The sequence below is a fragment of the Mauremys reevesii genome, linkage group 14, assembly GCF_016161935.1.
Source record: "Mauremys reevesii isolate NIE-2019 linkage group 14, ASM1616193v1, whole genome shotgun sequence".
In the NCBI taxonomy this organism is placed as follows: Eukaryota; Metazoa; Chordata; order Testudines; family Geoemydidae; genus Mauremys; species Mauremys reevesii.
This window is the reverse complement of record NC_052636.1, coordinates 22,131,881-22,148,737: the sequence shown is the minus strand read 5'-3', so window position 1 is coordinate 22,148,737 and position 16,857 is coordinate 22,131,881. Positions and strand designations below refer to the sequence as shown.

General features: G+C 46.2%; 1 protein-coding gene and 1 non-coding gene across 2 annotated transcripts in view; one reads left to right on the top strand and one right to left on the bottom strand.

Annotated features, from left to right (window-relative positions):
- LOC120381684 (zinc finger protein 850-like) overlaps positions 1-16,857 on the top strand; it is a gene marked incomplete at both ends in the record, with an annotated part of 320,266 nt that overhangs the window by 48,190 nt on the left and 255,219 nt on the right. The window contains one exon of the mRNA XM_039499810.1: positions 3,096-4,033. Coding sequence (XP_039355744.1) covers positions 3,096-4,033 — 938 coding nt within the window. The remainder of the gene's footprint in view (positions 1-3,095; positions 4,034-16,857) is intronic.
- TRNAC-GCA lies at positions 16,338-16,409 on the bottom strand. Its single transcript has one exon. It is a non-coding gene; the product is annotated as a tRNA-Cys (tRNA).

Here is a 16,857-nt window from a genome sequence, read left to right as displayed (position 1 = left end):
ACACCTAGAAAAAATAATTATGCAGCAGACAGAAACAATTAGAGAACCAGACTGATTAACAAGGTTAAAGTGGTGGCCATAAAGATAAAACAGTACAGAAATGAGGGTTTCACAACCATTGATAAGTGATTTCTTTCCAGACAGGCTGCTGTCAAACTAAGTTTTCTTTATCCATCTTAAGATCTGTATCTTTATCTGGTGGCGATGGGCACTATCAGGACAGGATCATCTTCCTAACAGCCCAATAGCACCTTATTTCAGTGTGACTGGTTAGGGATGTGAGGATGTGACCCTTCGCTTCCCAGCTTATGGCTGCCCCTGCTGCTTAGCCAAAGGCCTTAGCCTAAGAACAAGGCCTCAGCCTATCCTAGTGAGAGAAGGCCCTTACACAGGCAGACTGAGATTTTGATAATTAGCTAGTTACAGGGGTATAAAGACAAAGTGATACAAATACACCTACGTTCTTAAAGTCTAGGCTTTACAGGCAGGCCTGAATATCTCTATTCTAACAGTGAGTTCTACCCCTTCCCCCATTCTGTGTCTGTCCTGTCTATTTAGATCGGGGTCGGCAACCTTTCAGCAGTGCTGTGCTGAGTCTTCATTTATTCACTCTAATTTAAGGTTCCGTGTGCCAGTAACACATATTAATGTTTTTAGAAGGTCTCTTTCTATAAGTCTATAATATAGAACTAAACTATTGTTGTATGTAAAGTAAATAAGGTTTTTAAAATATTTAAGAAGCTTAATTTAAAATGCAGAGCCCCCCCGACCAGGGGTCAGGACCCAGGCAGTGTGAGTGCCACTGAAAATCAGCTTGTGTGCCGCAGGTTGCCTACCCCTGATTTAGATTGTAAATTCTTCAGGGCATGGGCCATCTACTATTCTTTGTTTGCACTTTGCCTAGCACAATGGGGACCCACTGTTAGTTGGTCCTTAGGCACTAAGGTAATGAATATGATTTGTTATAATAGTAACTCTCCTGCCCCTTTGAGCCAAGGAAGATGGCCTTGGGATGCGTAGCCTTATTTGGGGTGTGTTAGTAATGTTGATTTGATTTATCAACTTAATTTAATTTGTATTGTAATTATTTTAATTAATTAATAATACTTAATCATTTATATTAATTAATATGGGTTTAGGCTTGCCAATTTGTTTAATCAGAAGATAAAAGTTCGTGTTTCGAATCGGGTTCCACATAATTGATAAAGGGACCTTCGGGGGTATGACAGGAAGCTCACAGGGAGACAGATATAGTCATAAAGACTTTATTAAACTCAATGAAATAGTAAGTAAATTGTAAAACAGGTAGAATTACAGAGTTACAATTGTATTACTGTTATTCAGGAGATACATATGATGATACAATATTATGTGCTGCAAGCTTTGGTTAATATTCACACCCTGTTTTGATAAACTGCTGTTGGCCTCGCCTCTGTCGGTTCTGGTTTCACAGCTCTTGCAAGGGAAACTAATGTAAAGAGCTGTCAAATCTACTTTGGAATTTACTTTTTAGGTCAACTAAATAATCTGATACACAAATTAAAATAAAGTTTAGAGAGACCAAGCTTAGCCGAGTCCCTTTTGAACTGAAGGTTTGAAAAGAAAATAAGTGCAGCGTATTACTGGTTAATAGCTGTCGTAGATGGATAGCATGAATACGTAGTTGAAGATGGTGAAGTGTAGAGAAGAAGGAGGAGGTCGAGGTGGGGGTGGGGATACCATAGTGAGGTAGGTTACCTCTTTTTATAGAAATAAATGCTGGAAATCCTTCCTCTTATGCCCAAATTTCAGTCTTCCCCCATAGAAATGTTAGGGTACGCTTACTCCATAGGCTAGTATGTATGTGCGTATGGATGACAGGTATCTGCGCACTTGTGGGGTACTTGTTCAGTCTGTGAGTGCAACTTTGAAAAATCCCCTTTGCTATTCTTCATTGTCTGTTGGTCTAGGTAAAGGGTCTTAGACCTAAGCGTAGGCACTTTGTTTGGGTATAGGAAAAACAGTTCCTTTTCTGGGTAAAAGGGCACAGGATGTAGCTATGCTAACTTTGCTTTAGCTTAAAATGCAGGTTTTTGGCCTGTAGGTTTCTTGCATTACAGCCAAATATTTTTTTAATATGAATTAATAAACCTATCACAATACTGTACTTATAAGAAAAAAGATATTGATGCAGACAAGCAGATGAATCCTGAGAGCTACAGATGTTACTGTCTAAAAATGAGATGGGGTTAAAACTATGGAATATTCTTTGTGACAAGTATCCCACAAATTCCACTGACCTCCCTTGTTTTCTTTGCCTGCAGTAGGGTTTCCAGTTTCCAAACCTGATGTGATCTCGCAGCTGGAACGAGGGGAAGAGCCGTGGGTCCCGGACCTCCAGGGCTCTGAGAAAGAAGTGGTCCCGAGAGCTTCCTTTGCAGGTGAGGAATTGGTTCAACAACTCAACAACTGCTTAGGAATGCAGGAAACATTTGGGATGCCCTACAAAGACCCCATGAGCTCTTCAAGTTCAGGATTCTTCCCTGCAGATGTGGAATCATTATGGCAGATGTCACTCATGGCTTCCCTCCTATTCTGACTGACAACTGGCAGCAGGTCCCTCCCTGATCTCACTTTCCCCGAGAGTTATGGTGCAATGAGGACCCAGAACTGATCCCTTCCTCTCTTCTCTGTGGAAGGGTTTGGGGAAAATCAGCACCTGATAGGTTTGATCTCTCCCAGATATATTTTGGTTTCCATTCCTCTCTCTGACATTTCCTTTTTCTCAGGCACAGGGAGTGACCTATGTCTGGATTCTCTCTGTCTCCCATCCGGCGATGGGCTGGTGAGTGAGAACGAGGAGGAGAAACCCCAGCAGGAAGACACTGTGCAAGTAGATCCACATTGGATGTTATCAGGAAGATCCAAAGGGAATGTTTCCAGGAGTTGTACACTCCCAGAAAACACAAAAGCCTGTGAGACTCAGCAGAGGCCAGAGGAAAACTACAGTAGCCACTTAGCCCTTATTCCACGCAACAGAATCAACTTGGAAGAGAGACGCTACATGTGCCATGAGTGCGGGAAAAGCTTCGCGCGGAGCTCTCACCTTATCAGACATCAGAGAATCCACACAGGGGAGATGCCCTACACGTGCTCTGAGTGCGGGAAAAGCTTCAATCAGCGCTCTACCCTTATCGCACATCAGAGAATCCACACAGGGGAGACGCCCTACACGTGCTCTGAGTGCGGGAAAAGCTTCAATCAGCGCTCTACCCTTATCGCACATCAGAGAATCCACACAGGGGAGACGCCCTACACATGCTCTGAGTGCGGGAAAAGCTTCAATCAGCGCTCTACCCTTATCGCACATCAGAGAATCCACACAGGGGAGACGCCCTACACATGCTCTGAGTGCGGGAAAAGCTTCGCGCGGAGCTCTCACCGTATCAGACATCAGAGAATCCACACAGGGGAGATGCCCTACACGTGCTCTGAGTGCGGGAAAAGCTTCAATCAGCGCTCTCACCTTATCGTACATCAGAGAAACCACACAGGGGAGAAGCCCTACACGTGCCCTGAGTGTGGGAAAAGCTTCAAACAGAGCTCAAACCTTATTACACATCAGAGAATCCACACTGGGGAGACGCCCTACACGTGCTCTGAGTGCGGGAAAAGCTTTGGGGAGAGCGCTCACCTTATCAGACATGAGAGAATCCACACTGGGGAGACGCCCTACACGTGCTCTGACTGCGGGAAAAGCTTCGCGCGGAGCTCTCACCTTATCAGACATCAGAGAATCCACACAGGGGAGAAGCCCTACACGTGCTCTGAGTGCGGGAAAAGCTTTGGGCAGAGCTCTACCCTTATCGCACATCAGAGAATCCACACAGGGGAGACGCCCTACACATGCTCTGAGTGCGGGAAAAGCTTCGGGCGGAGCTCTCACCTTATCGTACATCAGAGAAACCACACAGGGGAGAAGCCCTACACGTGCCCTGAGTGTGGGAAAAGCTTCAAACAGAGCTCAAACCTTATTACACATCAGAAAATCCACATGAGAGAGAACTGTTTTAAATCCCTTGACTAGGGCTGGAGAAAGGTTTTTTGGTTTTGTTTTTTAAATCACATTTGCTAATTCCCATACAGTGATTTTTGTACCATCTTCACCGTGGTGTCTCAGCTCCACCAGATCAGTTGCCTGCTTCTGCCTTTTGCAGCTCATCCTTCTTTGGTGTCAGTCCTATGATCTTTTCTATCAACTCCTTTCCTTTGAGTCAAATGAGTGTGTTTCCCTCCTGCCAGGAATGTTCGTCAGCTCCAGGTGGGAGAGAGGTTTGATCCCAACAAGCTATACTGAGGCTAAAGCTACCTGTGCCTTCCATCCACTAGGACTGTATATGGTGTTGGCTGCTCAAGTTAGTGATCTTGGTGTAACAAGACAATTATAGTTGTTGTGCAGATGCAGCCCAGGTGTAGGGGTTGCCATTAGCTTCCCCCTTGACCTGACCTAAACTCCATCACTTTCCCTAGTCTAAACAAACCCTGAGCATCACGGTTATACTGTTCCCCCATTTCAAAGCCATTGTTAGTCATCGAGTTCACTCTTGGGGAAGAAGTTGTTTCACTCCCAGTTGCTCTGATGTTGGTTCAGGTTGTGCTGCAGAGCAGATATTTTTACTACCATTTTTCTCACTTAAAATATATTGAACTATAACAAAGAGCAGGAACAGGGCAGGGACAGGAGAAAATGTCATTTCACCCTCTGGAACAACAGAAGAAGATGGGGTAAATAAGAGGGATTCCCTTATTCCCCATCACCATCCCAATCCCCCCCTGTTGTGCAGTTGGTTAGGTCAGTATTTTTTCTGAAGGGCTGGGAAGAGGATTCCCTCGTAAATAACTTATAACTAAACAAAGTGCCCATGCATTGGGCTCCCAAAGCCGTTGTGGCCCAGGCCCTGCAGGAAGTGGCTCCTGAAGAGATCTCCTTATTAGCTGCATGTTGCCTATTATTTGGGAAATACAATCCCTATCTAGACAGAGATGGGAAAAATGGAAGTGACTTTTCTCTTCAGCTCACCCCTGGGAGATGCTGCAACTGTGTAGAAAATGAAATCCGTGTTGAATGTGCTATAGCTGCAGAAAGATACCTATTTTTAATAGAGACCTGACATTTGGTGTCTTACAGGGATTCTAAATCGCACCTGAATTTAGTCCCTAATTTTAATCTGTGCCACCAGATTAAATAAATAAAAGGGCATATTTGGGGGAGTTGTACCTCACTGTCGCTACTGATCTGTTGTGCGGTTGGTGAAGAATTCTACGCCAGAGAAGTGTCAAATTAATCCAAGGAAAGTCAAAGATTTGACAAGAGCTCAGGTAGAAATTGCAGCTACTAGTGGTTGATTTTCACCCCAGAGATGGAAGCTATGGTGACCTGTGGCCCAGGTAAACTATTTTTAGAACTTGCTCCCTAGTTAAGTGGCATTGATCACACTCCTAAAGGACGCCATAATTAAATTGGGCACAACTGTCTTTTACCATTTGGATCCAAAGCACAGAGAGAAACAGCTGATTCCTTCAGATTCATTCCGTGCCTACGGGTCCCATTCTGGCTGCCTTGTTGGACAAGAAGCACTTCCCTGCTGGCCAAACAATGGCAGCCAATGAGGGAATGTATCAGATGTGAAGTTCAGACTGCAGGATACTTGAAGGCTGTGGTTTAGTCCAGACCTGCACAACTCGTAAAGCGGCGAGGGCAAAATTACTCCAAAGAAAACACCTGAGGGATGAAGCCCCGGCCTCACCGAACACCACCCCAGCACCGCTGAGCCCCTCCCCAAAACAATCCCCCACCAAGTTCCGCCCGCCCCGTGGAAACAAACCCTCCTTCCCTAGCACCGTCCTGCCAAAACGGTGGCATTGAACCTTGGTAATATGTTATAGCGGGCCTCTAAGGTAGTATAATTAAGGTAAAAGGAAAATGTCTTTTTGCTAGAAGTAGAATAAGATCTTCCCCCCACTTTGTAATCAGTTGCCCTGTGGAGTGAATGAGGTGGGACTGAGGAAGGCAGGACCCCCAGACAGCTGCAACCCTTGGAGAGGGGCTGGGAGCCAGACCAGATCAGCAGACCAGGTCAGCCACTGACTCATAGCTCGTCTCCTCAGTCCCCTGCTGCCGGCTCACCAGCCCCTCCCACTCGCCTCCTCAGCCCCCCCCTTCAATGCCGCCGGCTCACCCGCCCCTTCGCCACTGCCCACCACTTGCCTCCTCAGACCCCCTCCCTCACCTGCTATTGTGTCATACAGGAGGCCTGTGATATGCAGGGGGTTAGATTAGATGCTCTAATGGTCTCTTCTGGCCGTAAAGTCGACTAATTTCTGAAAAACTGAGTGTAGCATTGGGAGCAGCATCTGATGTTTCCCTGTCTAGCCGGCTTGCTGCGTAGAACGAACGCTCCTTGAGTGGGGTGACCACAGGGAGTAGCTCAAACCTCCAAAGGGCCTGGCCTGGGGCAGGACATTAGCCCAGCAAGGGAGGGGTGTGGCAGTGACATCACAAAGGCCTTTTGCAGGACCTCAGACTATTGGTCCAAGGCGGTGGGGAGGTGGTGACCTCACAGAGAGATGCTGACATCAGCCTGGCAGGTCAGGGGCGAGGGGCCAGGGAAACCTCAGAGACCCCTGTGACTTTGCTTCAGCAAGTCTCCTTCTCCAGGTCTCTCTTTGAGGACTGAGAAAGTATTCGGGTTCACGGACGTGAGTGCCAGCAGGAACCTCTTTCGAGTTTTCTCCTTCCCTTTCGGTGATTTTACTAGAAAACAGCCATCCCTGTTTAGAAGGTAAGAGCCTCCTGGAGGTTTGAAACCTGTTCAGTCTGATCCATCTGCTGACAGTCGAATTCTAGGCATGGAAAACACGAGCTTAAGGAGGCAGAAGTTTATTGCGCATCTGGGATTTTGTCCCTTAGAATCACTGGGGACATTAGGGTTTGTCCTTTTTGTTTCACCTTTTCCTCCATCTCTCCCTCCCTCCTTTCTCTTCGTCTCTTGCTTCTTTTGTCCTTTCTCCTGTGCCCCTCCCAACATTAGGGGAGGTAGGTGTGTGTGTGTGTGTGTATAGAGCAATCTCTGTATTAACTATCTCTATAAATCTTTATGACATTGCATCTTGCATGATGTTATTTTGTATTTTATATGACTTGGCATTGTGCCTCTCTTATTTTCATACAACTTTGTATTAGATCCCTATATAGAAAATTGTTAGAAAACTTTGTATCAAATGTTATAGCCCCTAAGGATAGTACAGTTAAAGTAAAAGAAACATGTGCCTGTTTGCTAGAAGTAGAATAAGATCTTCCACCCACTCTGTAATCAATTGCCCTATTGACTGAATGAGGTGTAAATGAGTGAGGCTTGGAAGACACCCACCTCCAGACAGCTACAACAGTTGCAGAGGGAATGGGAGGCAGAGCAAAGGACAATACAATTTGTCAAGTGGGCCCAACAAAGAAGGGCAGACATATTGACGGCCTCAGGGATTAGAAGCAAGCACCTTCTTTAGAAAACACCCTCTTTGAGCAGCATTGGGACAACACCCAGAGAAAAGCAGCACAAAGACCAACGGACACAGACCCAGATTTTGAATCTGGTCTAGATTTGCATAAGAGGGAAGCTGCTATAAATGTGAGGTGTCTTGCAGAAGGACCCCGGGTCTCGTCTTGTCACCATCGGAGCATTGCTCTGGATCGGCAGAAGCCCGGCTCCATCCCTCCCCCATCTAACTCACCTGGCCAGTGCAGTTAAGGGGAGCAACTAGTTGGTAACAACAGCAAGACGGAGTGTGTTTGTGTCTGTGTGTGTGTGTGAATGCATGACTGTGATATATCTCATATGCATATCATAGAGTATTAATTGATACCTGTATTACTAATAAATGTGGCGTTTTGCCTTAATCTCCCTGAAAAGATCCTGTATAGTACTTTGAGTACAACATTTTGGTGGAGAATTGCGAAAGGGGGAAAGGTTCCACGAGCATTTATTGAGTAAAGAAAAACTTTGATATTGAGTATTAAAAGTATTGAAAAGTGATTGATCCAGGGCCGCCCAGAGGGGGGGGGCAAAGGGGGCAATTTGCCCGGGGCTCCGCAGGGGCCCCCAAGAGAAGAGCGGAGGCTCCTGCCTCTGCCCCTCTCTTGGAGCCTCGGCGCATCAAGCGCCGAGTCTCCGGCCGAGCCCCTGAGCCCCGCGGTGAGGGGACGGGGCTGGGAGCTCCAATGGGGCCTGAGCCCCGCCCCGCTCAGAGCGGCGTGGGGAGGGGGCGGGGCAGCTGCCTCCGCTGGGCGTGGAGCTCCCAGCTCCGCCCCCTCACCACGCGGCTCTGAGCGGGACAGAGCTCAGGCCCCGCCGGAGATGCGCTCGGGTAAGGGGCGGGGGGCTAAGAGGCCGGGGCGGGGGGGGAAGTGGGACCTGCCGCTGCCACAGCGCAGCCCGGTCTTCGGCGGCGGGGGGCCCCTACGGTCCCGGGACCCGCCGCCGAAGTGCCCCGAAGGCCCGCGGCAGGGACACCCCCCCCCGCCGCCGAATTACCACGAAGACCGGCTGCGCCGCAGCGGGTCCCGCTTCGGCGGTAATTCAGCGGCGGGGGGCTCCCGCCACGGGTCTTCGGGGCACTTTGGCGGCGGGTCCCGGAACGGAAGGGCCCCCCACCGCCGAAGACCCCGGGCCCCCGGAATCCTCTGGGCGGCCCTGGATTGATCATTAAGGTGTGCACACCCCCGGTGGTAGGAGGCAGGGTATAGAGAGGAGGAGAAGTAGCTTTCTCGCTCCCCCGGTCGTAGAGTGCCGGCAGTAGAAAAGAAGGGAGAAGAATTAAATTTCTTGCTCCAGGCGAAGAGGATAAGCATCACTGTTGTAATCCCAATAGGAGGTTGGGCATACTAGAAAATGTTTAAAGGTAAGCAGTCTTTTAAGAAGGCTCCCAGAGAGGGGACTGAAAAATTGGCGTTTGTAAAAGATGTTACCCTCTTTGAACAAATTTTGCAAAAATTTGGACACAGCCCTTGGTCTGATCAAGTGTTAGCTGATGTCCATACAATTTCAGACCTAGAGGATAGATTGGCCCAATATATCCTCATATGTAAACCCCCAAATGCAGCAGACAGAGATGCTGCAGGGATCTGGCTGCTGTGGGAGGCTTGTAATGACAGCTACCTCCGCCTAGCAGCCTGTAAAGAGGAGAAAATATCTCTAAAAGAAAAACTATCCCAACTGGAAAAAGGGGTAGAAAATTGGAAAGTAATGGCACATTGGGAAAAAGAGGCTTGGGACCCCCGGGAAACATGGGAAGAAAATATGTGAAACAACCATTGTAAGCTGCTCTTTCAGGAATTAGGGGTTATAGTGCTTAATATTTATCAGGTATCAGAGGGGTAGCCGTGTTAGTCTGGATCTGTAAAAGCAACAAAGAATCCTGTGGCACCTTATAGACTAACAGATGTTTTGCAGCATGAGCTTTCGTGGGTGAATACCCACTTCTTCGGATGCAATATTTATCAGGTTTTTTTGTTGTTGTGGTTGGTTGTTCACAACTGTTGGGAAAATGTAAAAACAAAAAACTGCATCAAGATTTACAAGCCTCTGCTGCAAAAGCAGAGAAATAAAAATGTATGTAGTACCCAAACCCAGTTAAGTGCCCTTAAGGTTGGGTACAGAGAGTTAAAACAGCACTCTCATATCTTACAGCAGCAGTAACATCAGAAAACCCAAAACATTTAAGACCCCAGAAGGGGCAGATTTTTGGGACCCCTCTGGAGAGCAGGAAGGGGAATATTTGTGTAGATTCCTCCTCCCAGGGCCAGAATGCCATGGCAAAGTGGCTGGGAATTTTAAAATGATTTTTTTTTGCACCACTTAATTAGCATTTGTGCAGCCCCAAGTACCATACACACAGTGGCAGAGACTAAGCAGGGTCTACCATGTGGAAGCACTGTACTAATTTATTTCTAAGCTGCTATCTTTCAGGCTCTAAAACCAGAACATCAGAAGAGCTGGTACCAGCTGAAAAGTTATAAAATACCATGGTTATAGTGGTGCAACAAAGTCTGTGTTCAGTTTTCTGTGTTGCATGTTCTCTCTGTTGCATGTTCTGTGTCTGTCTCTAGTGGTGTCTTGTACTAGCATTGGGTCCAGAAAAAAATTATATATATATATATATATATATATATATATATATATATATATATATATATATATATATATATATATATATACACACACACACACACTATACTAGACAGAGCAAATGTTTTTTCCTCTCTCTACTTCCCCCATGTCCATCCAACTTATCAATCACCAGTTGTGTCCAAAAGACTTTGGTCCCCAGTGCACCAGGTTTATTTTTTGTTAGGTTCTCTAGTAGTCATTTTGTTGTTAATTTTTGTTATTAATACATTTGTATTGTTAATTCCACACTTTCCTCTATGCACTCTGGTTCTACTTCCCCAAGTCCTAAAGGGTAGTTCTTGGGCCCCCATAACCTGTAAAGCCTTGGCCCATAATTGTAGGGCCCCATCTTTCAGGTCCCCAAAAACCACTTAAGTCTTAAGGAGGTCCTGACCTCAGTAACTTTTATTGTTTGATGGCTATTGCAGCATCAAACTTGGGCCTTATCTTATGTGTCAATGTACCCAATTATTGTAATGGTTATAGTTTTATTGTATTCCCAATTATTATAACTATAATTGTTTGGGTTTGTGTTTAGGTTCTATCTGGTGTTTAGTCAATTGTAATGGTTTTAGTTATAGTCACCTAGTTATCATTGTTTGGTTTCTTTACAACAGATCACCTGTGCCCTAGCATAACAAACAAATTAGTGAACTAACAAAATCCACTTGAGAAAAAAATCCAAACCAGAAGTTTGGCTATCCTCCATGAGGGAGGAGAAATACTCAGGGTGGCTAAAAAGGCAAAACAATTCAGTATCCACCACTGGTACGATGTGTTTAAAGGTTGGTCACCCACCTGGTCAGCAGTCCTAAATATAATTTTCCATCCCATCATTATTCTATTAGTAATCCTAATTGTCCATGTAGAGAAATCTCTGTATTAACTATCTCTATAAATCTTTATGACCTTGCATTGTGTTATTTTGTATTAAGTGTCTTTCTATATTAAGTATCTTTATGACATTGCATCTTGCATGATGTTATTTTGTATTTCATATGACTTGGCATTGTGCCTCTCTATTTTCGTACAACTTTGTATTAGATCCCTATATAGAAAATTGGTAGAAAACTTTGTATCAAATATTATAGCCCCTAAGGATAGTATAGTTAAAGTAAAATAAACATGTGCCTTTTTGCTAAAAGTAGAATAAGATCTCCCCCCACTCTGTAATCAATTGCCCTATTGACTGAATGACGTGTGAATGAGTGAGGCTTGGAAGACACCCACCTCCAGACAGCTACAACAGTTGGAGAGGGAATGGGAGCCAGAGCAAAGGACAATACAACTTCTCAAGTGGGCCCAATAAAGAAGAGCAGACATAGTGACAGCCTCAGGGATTAGAAGCAAGCACCTTCCTTAGAAAACACCCTCTTTGAGCAGCATTGGGACAACACCCAGAGAAAAGCAGCACAAAGACCAACGGACACAGACCAATGGACACAGACCCAGATTTTGAATCTGGTCTAGATTTGCATAAGGGGGAAGCTGCTATAAATGTGAGGTGTCTTGCAGAAGGACCCCGGGTCTCGTCTTGTCACCATCGGAGCATCGATCCGGATCGGCAGAAGCCCGGCTCCACCCCTCCCCATCTAACTCACCTGGCCAGTGCAGTTAAGGGGAGCAACTAGTTGGTAACAACAGCAAGACGGCGTGTGTTTATGAATGCATGACTGTGATATATATCTCATATGCATATCAGAGTATTAATTGATACCTGTATTACTAATAAATGTGGCGTTTTGCCTTAATCCCCCTGAAAAGATCCTGTATAGTACTTTGAGTACAACATTCCGCACTTAAAATATATTGAACTATAACAAAGAGCAGGAACACGGCAGGGATAGGGAAAAACGTCATTTCACCCGCTGTAACTACAGACATAGTTAGGGTAAGTCAGAGGGATTCCCTTATTCCCCATCACCATCCTCCTTCAATCCATGCTAGAACTTAAGAATCCTTTTCCTTTCCCCCGTTGTGGGATGGGAGACTTCCCAAAGTGCTCCCTGTGCTATAGCACATGGCTAAGCTCAGAGAATAAACCCCAAATATCCCCTGAGCTTTGCTTTTTGAATTCTGTGTTTCCGATTACTTCAAGCCTGGGCACTGTGATTATTTACCAGTTTCTCTAGCACTGTTCCTACCACTGTTTCTGTAACATATTTTGTTTGTTATGGGACAGGGTTGTTATTCCTTTGCCTAACCCCAACCTAGAAGGCCAGGGTGTCTGTTTTCTCTGGCCCTTCCCCACAGACAAATCTGACAGGGTTGCACCTGCCAGGAGCAAACAAAAAGCCCTATCGCTCACACACACACAAAGCAGATAGACACACAGAAGAAACTGCACTATTTGAGCTATCAACATTTCCACTTTCCCACAGCATGTTAGTTCTGAAGGTTGTTTTAATTTGTTTATTTTCTTGGAGCCAGAACTGGGGAAAGAGAACACTGGAGTCAGTGGAATTACAGCAGGAAGGGATAAGTCTCATGATTCGTCACTAACCAAAGGCTTTGTAGACAGAGCGATAATGTTACTGAATGGTCTGGCTAACCCTGCAGTTAGAAACAATCAGCTCTACGGGTGGTAAATTGACAGAGGCTTTGCTGCTGATCATGAAATTGCAGCTTGTACACAAGTTCACGGGGGCTCAACCCTCTCTCTGGGGTGGAGGGGAGCCACACCAGGTCACTGCACACTGATGAGTCCAGGGAAATAGTCCAGCCGGGGTCTCCCTTGGCAGCCCTTGTGGCAGTCAGCTGCCCTGTGGGGCAAGAGGCTCAGGCCCTTCGGCAGGGCTGAGCCGTAACAACAGTTAAGGCCTGGCCCTAGGTCAGGGCGGGGCAGCAAACAGTGAGTCAGGAGGCTCAGGCCCTGCAGCAGGGCTGAGCAACAGTCACAGGCTTCGGTCTCCTCAGGCCAGGGAGAGGGGGAGTCTGCCCCCCAGGAATGGGGTGGCAGGGGGGACGCAGGCCCTCCCACTCCACTGCGTCCCAGCCCGGGGCCCTAGCAGCGGCTGACGATCCGTTGCTTAGTCAGTGGGGATCCTGGCCGCAACACACCGACATAGGCTCCGGTACTGCTGCAGCCAGACTGGGGTCGGCTGCCCCCCGGGCTACTTCTGTACGCCCTCTTGGGAGCTACCTGGATCCAGACGTCGGCCTCTGCAGGGCCCAGGAGCATGGGCTCGTCGCGGCCGGGGCTGGGCGGCAGGTCCGGCAACTCCTCCGGGTAGCAGGGGAGCTCTGGCCAGTCTGGGCGGCTGCCTGGGGCAGCTGGAGCCTCCCAGTCTCGAGCTCCCCTGGGGACGTCTGCTCTCTCCGGCCACTGGGGCCTGACTGAGCTCTGAGGGCCGGCCTTTATAGTTCCAGGTTGCCGCCTGATGCTTTGGGGGCGGGTTCAGAGCTCCCTAGCTCCGCCCACTCTGGCCTCCGGCTGGGCTCTTCCTCTGGGGTGGAGGGGAGCCACACCACCTCACTACACAGCTGTTTAAAGGCAATGTGCTTCTATTTCAATGCCTCTGAAAGTACAGAAAACAATGGTCTGTGTTAAAGGAAAGTTGCCATTTCTCAGAGCACCAATTTCTGTTGTGTGTGTACAGGAAGGTTTGAATGTGTAGCAGTAGTTTAGTAAAACTTAACTATTTTATGTGTGTAACAGGCTCCTGCCCACCTCCAGCAGAGGTTTCAATCACATACGATGGCAACTTACCGAATATCACACAATTAGTCCATCCCTCCCCATAGTCAGTCTCTGACCGGAATGTTCGAATGAGGCAGAGAACTGGGAAAGTATCGCAGTAGGAATACATTAACAAGTGGGATTAATCAGAGCTGGGATGCAGACAGAGCCTGTTCTACAGCTGGTGAAGTGACAGGGACACATTCCCAGTAGTGCTGGCTCTGAAGTAACAGCAGAAGCAGATCAAAGAGAATGAGCTCATGGGCAGCTGCCCTGTCAGTGCATCACTCACCTGGCAGGTGTTACACAAAACACAGCACTTCCCCTCTGGAAGAGAAACACTTCCCCCCACTGCCACCACTTCATTATACTGTCCATGGGGCTGTTTGTCCTGCAGGACTTTGATCTCTCCGGGTGGTCCATGGTGATTCATAAAAGAGCCATTAGGGGAGCAGGAGTCATCCCAATGGAAATCTCTCCACTTCTTTCTCAGTGTTACCTTCTTAGCCCTGGCTTTGGAGATGACATTAGCCTTATCCTGTCTTGATTTTAGGTAGGATTTTGATCACCTTGTAGCCTTGAGGATTAATTTGTTGGTCTGTATAAAATGTCTTTTTGATAAATTTAAGTATGTAATAGGCTTATAGATTTATAGATTTGCAATAGCTGAAATGCAAGATACCTCCAGACATCCAGGTCAGACATCCTGTGACGTTGAAGGCAACCTTTAAGACCCTTACTCAGAAAAGTAATAATAAGACAAATTACCTATGTAGACGTCTGAAGACCTTTAACTGAACCAATAAGAGTAAAGGGTGGAAATAGGGATTTTTGCCCACAAATCTAACAAGTACACCACAAATGCGTACATATCTGTCACTCATACGCACACACATTAGCCTATAAGGCAGGTGTACCCTAACATTTCCGTGGGGGGAAAACAAAATTTGAGCATAGGAGGAAAGATTTCCAAATAATGCTCTATAAAAGGTAAAACAAATTACCATTAGGCAGGCGATACACCCATCTATCTGTTCCTGTTTACCCATCGCCTCAACCCCATCTACGCATCAATGCTACCCATCTATGAAGGCTGTTAACTATTGATAGGCCGTGGTATTATTTCTTTTCAAAGCTGTAAGTATAAAGGAATCTAGTTTCTGCTTTACCTTTTAAAAAGCACCTAGTTTATATAGGGTTAAAGTTAACTTCCTTTATCAAAAGTGTGAACAACACCCAAAGTGCTACTGCACAAAGTGAGTTTATAACAGTGTATTATCATAAATATATCTCTTCAAAAACTGTAATATTTTGTAACTTTGTAATCTCAAACTGTTTGAACATTTTTACATTTACTTATTGTTTCATTGATTTTAATAAAAGGTCTTGATGACTATTTCTGGCTCAGTGTAAGTTCCTGTCATATACCCCAAAGCTCCTTTTATAAACTCTGTAAAGCCTAATTCAGAACAAACTTTATCTTCTAATCATACACATTGGCAAGCCATACCCATATTATTAATATCCATTAATTATTATTATTACTAATTAATTTAAAAATAATTATCAAATTAAATGGATAAATTCCACCGACCCTACTAACCCACCACAAATCAGGCTACAACCTGGGGCTTGGCAGCTTAGAACTTTTGAGGGCTTTTCTCTGCCTTTTTGGTCCCCGCTGCAGTCAGTACATTCTAGACATGGGCATGGTGACCTCCCTGGGGATCTTGACAGCTTTAGCCAGCTTCTTGGGGGCTATTTTCCTGCTCAGAGCCACTGTCGTCTTCTCATGCCTTGTCCTGGGGGCCCAGCTGCTGGTTGAATGGGAAGGAGCCAAAGTGCTGGTGACTTTAGCCCGCACCAAGTGGCCTTTGCTCGTCAGACTCCTGAACCCCAACTGGATGTGGTTCTTGTTCTTCTGCACAGCACAGCCCTGGAGAGGAGGGATCTGCAAATGTACATTCATATGATCCCTTTGTTTAATTGACGAAAACATAAACTAGACACTTAGAGGATTGGAACTGATTTCAGCTGATGGGCAGGTTTGCTAGGTTTTTATGCATTTGGACAGTGAAATGTTGAGTGTTTACATTAATTTCAAGCATCCCCGTATAGTGGAGCTCCTGAACATAATGGAGAATAGTATCAGAGGGGTAGCCGTGTTAGTCTGGATCTGTAAAAGCAGCAAAGACTCCTGTGGCACCTTATAGACTATCAGACATTTTGGAGCATGAGCTTTTGTGGGTGAATCCCCACTTCGTCGGATGCAAGTAGTAATCCTGGAAATTTCCACTACTTGCATCTGACGAAGTGGGTATTCACCCACGAAAGCTCATGCTCCAAAACGTCTGTTAGTCTATAAGGTGCCACAGGATTCTTTGCTATAATGGAGAATGGAAATCAAAATGTTTTCCCTTTTTTTAAAAAAATAAAAGGATAAGGAGAGGCTTATTAGAGGGCACTTGGATTTGAAGCAAGGACCACTTGATCTGCAGTCAAACACTCTACCACTGAGCTATACCCCCATGAGAGCAGATGCTTTCCCCATTGTAGCTGAAGCACATCAGTGATTCCAATAGCAGGGGCAGGTTCTCTCTGGGGCACAGAGATTTTTCAGGGAGTTGGTGGCTCCTTTCTTTCCTCACCCTGGAGTAAATGCAGCTTTTTATTCCATGGTACATGTTTTATGGACTAACAACAGCAGCTTGAAGAAAGAGGAGAGTGAATATCTCACTCTCAGGGCTGAAGATGGCCATGTCCCCTCTGTCTGACCGTTGCCATTGCAGGAGAGAAGGTTTCAATGGAATTGAATGCCCTGGCTCAGACTAGAGAGACAGAAAGGTTTTTGCTGTTCATTGAACAGCAAAGGAAATTGTGTCTGTATGTGAAACTGAGGAGGGACATGAAATGCCCACAGGGTGGCGCAATGCCCTAAGCTAAGGCAGGAGGGTGAAGGAATGGGGCTGAGGAATG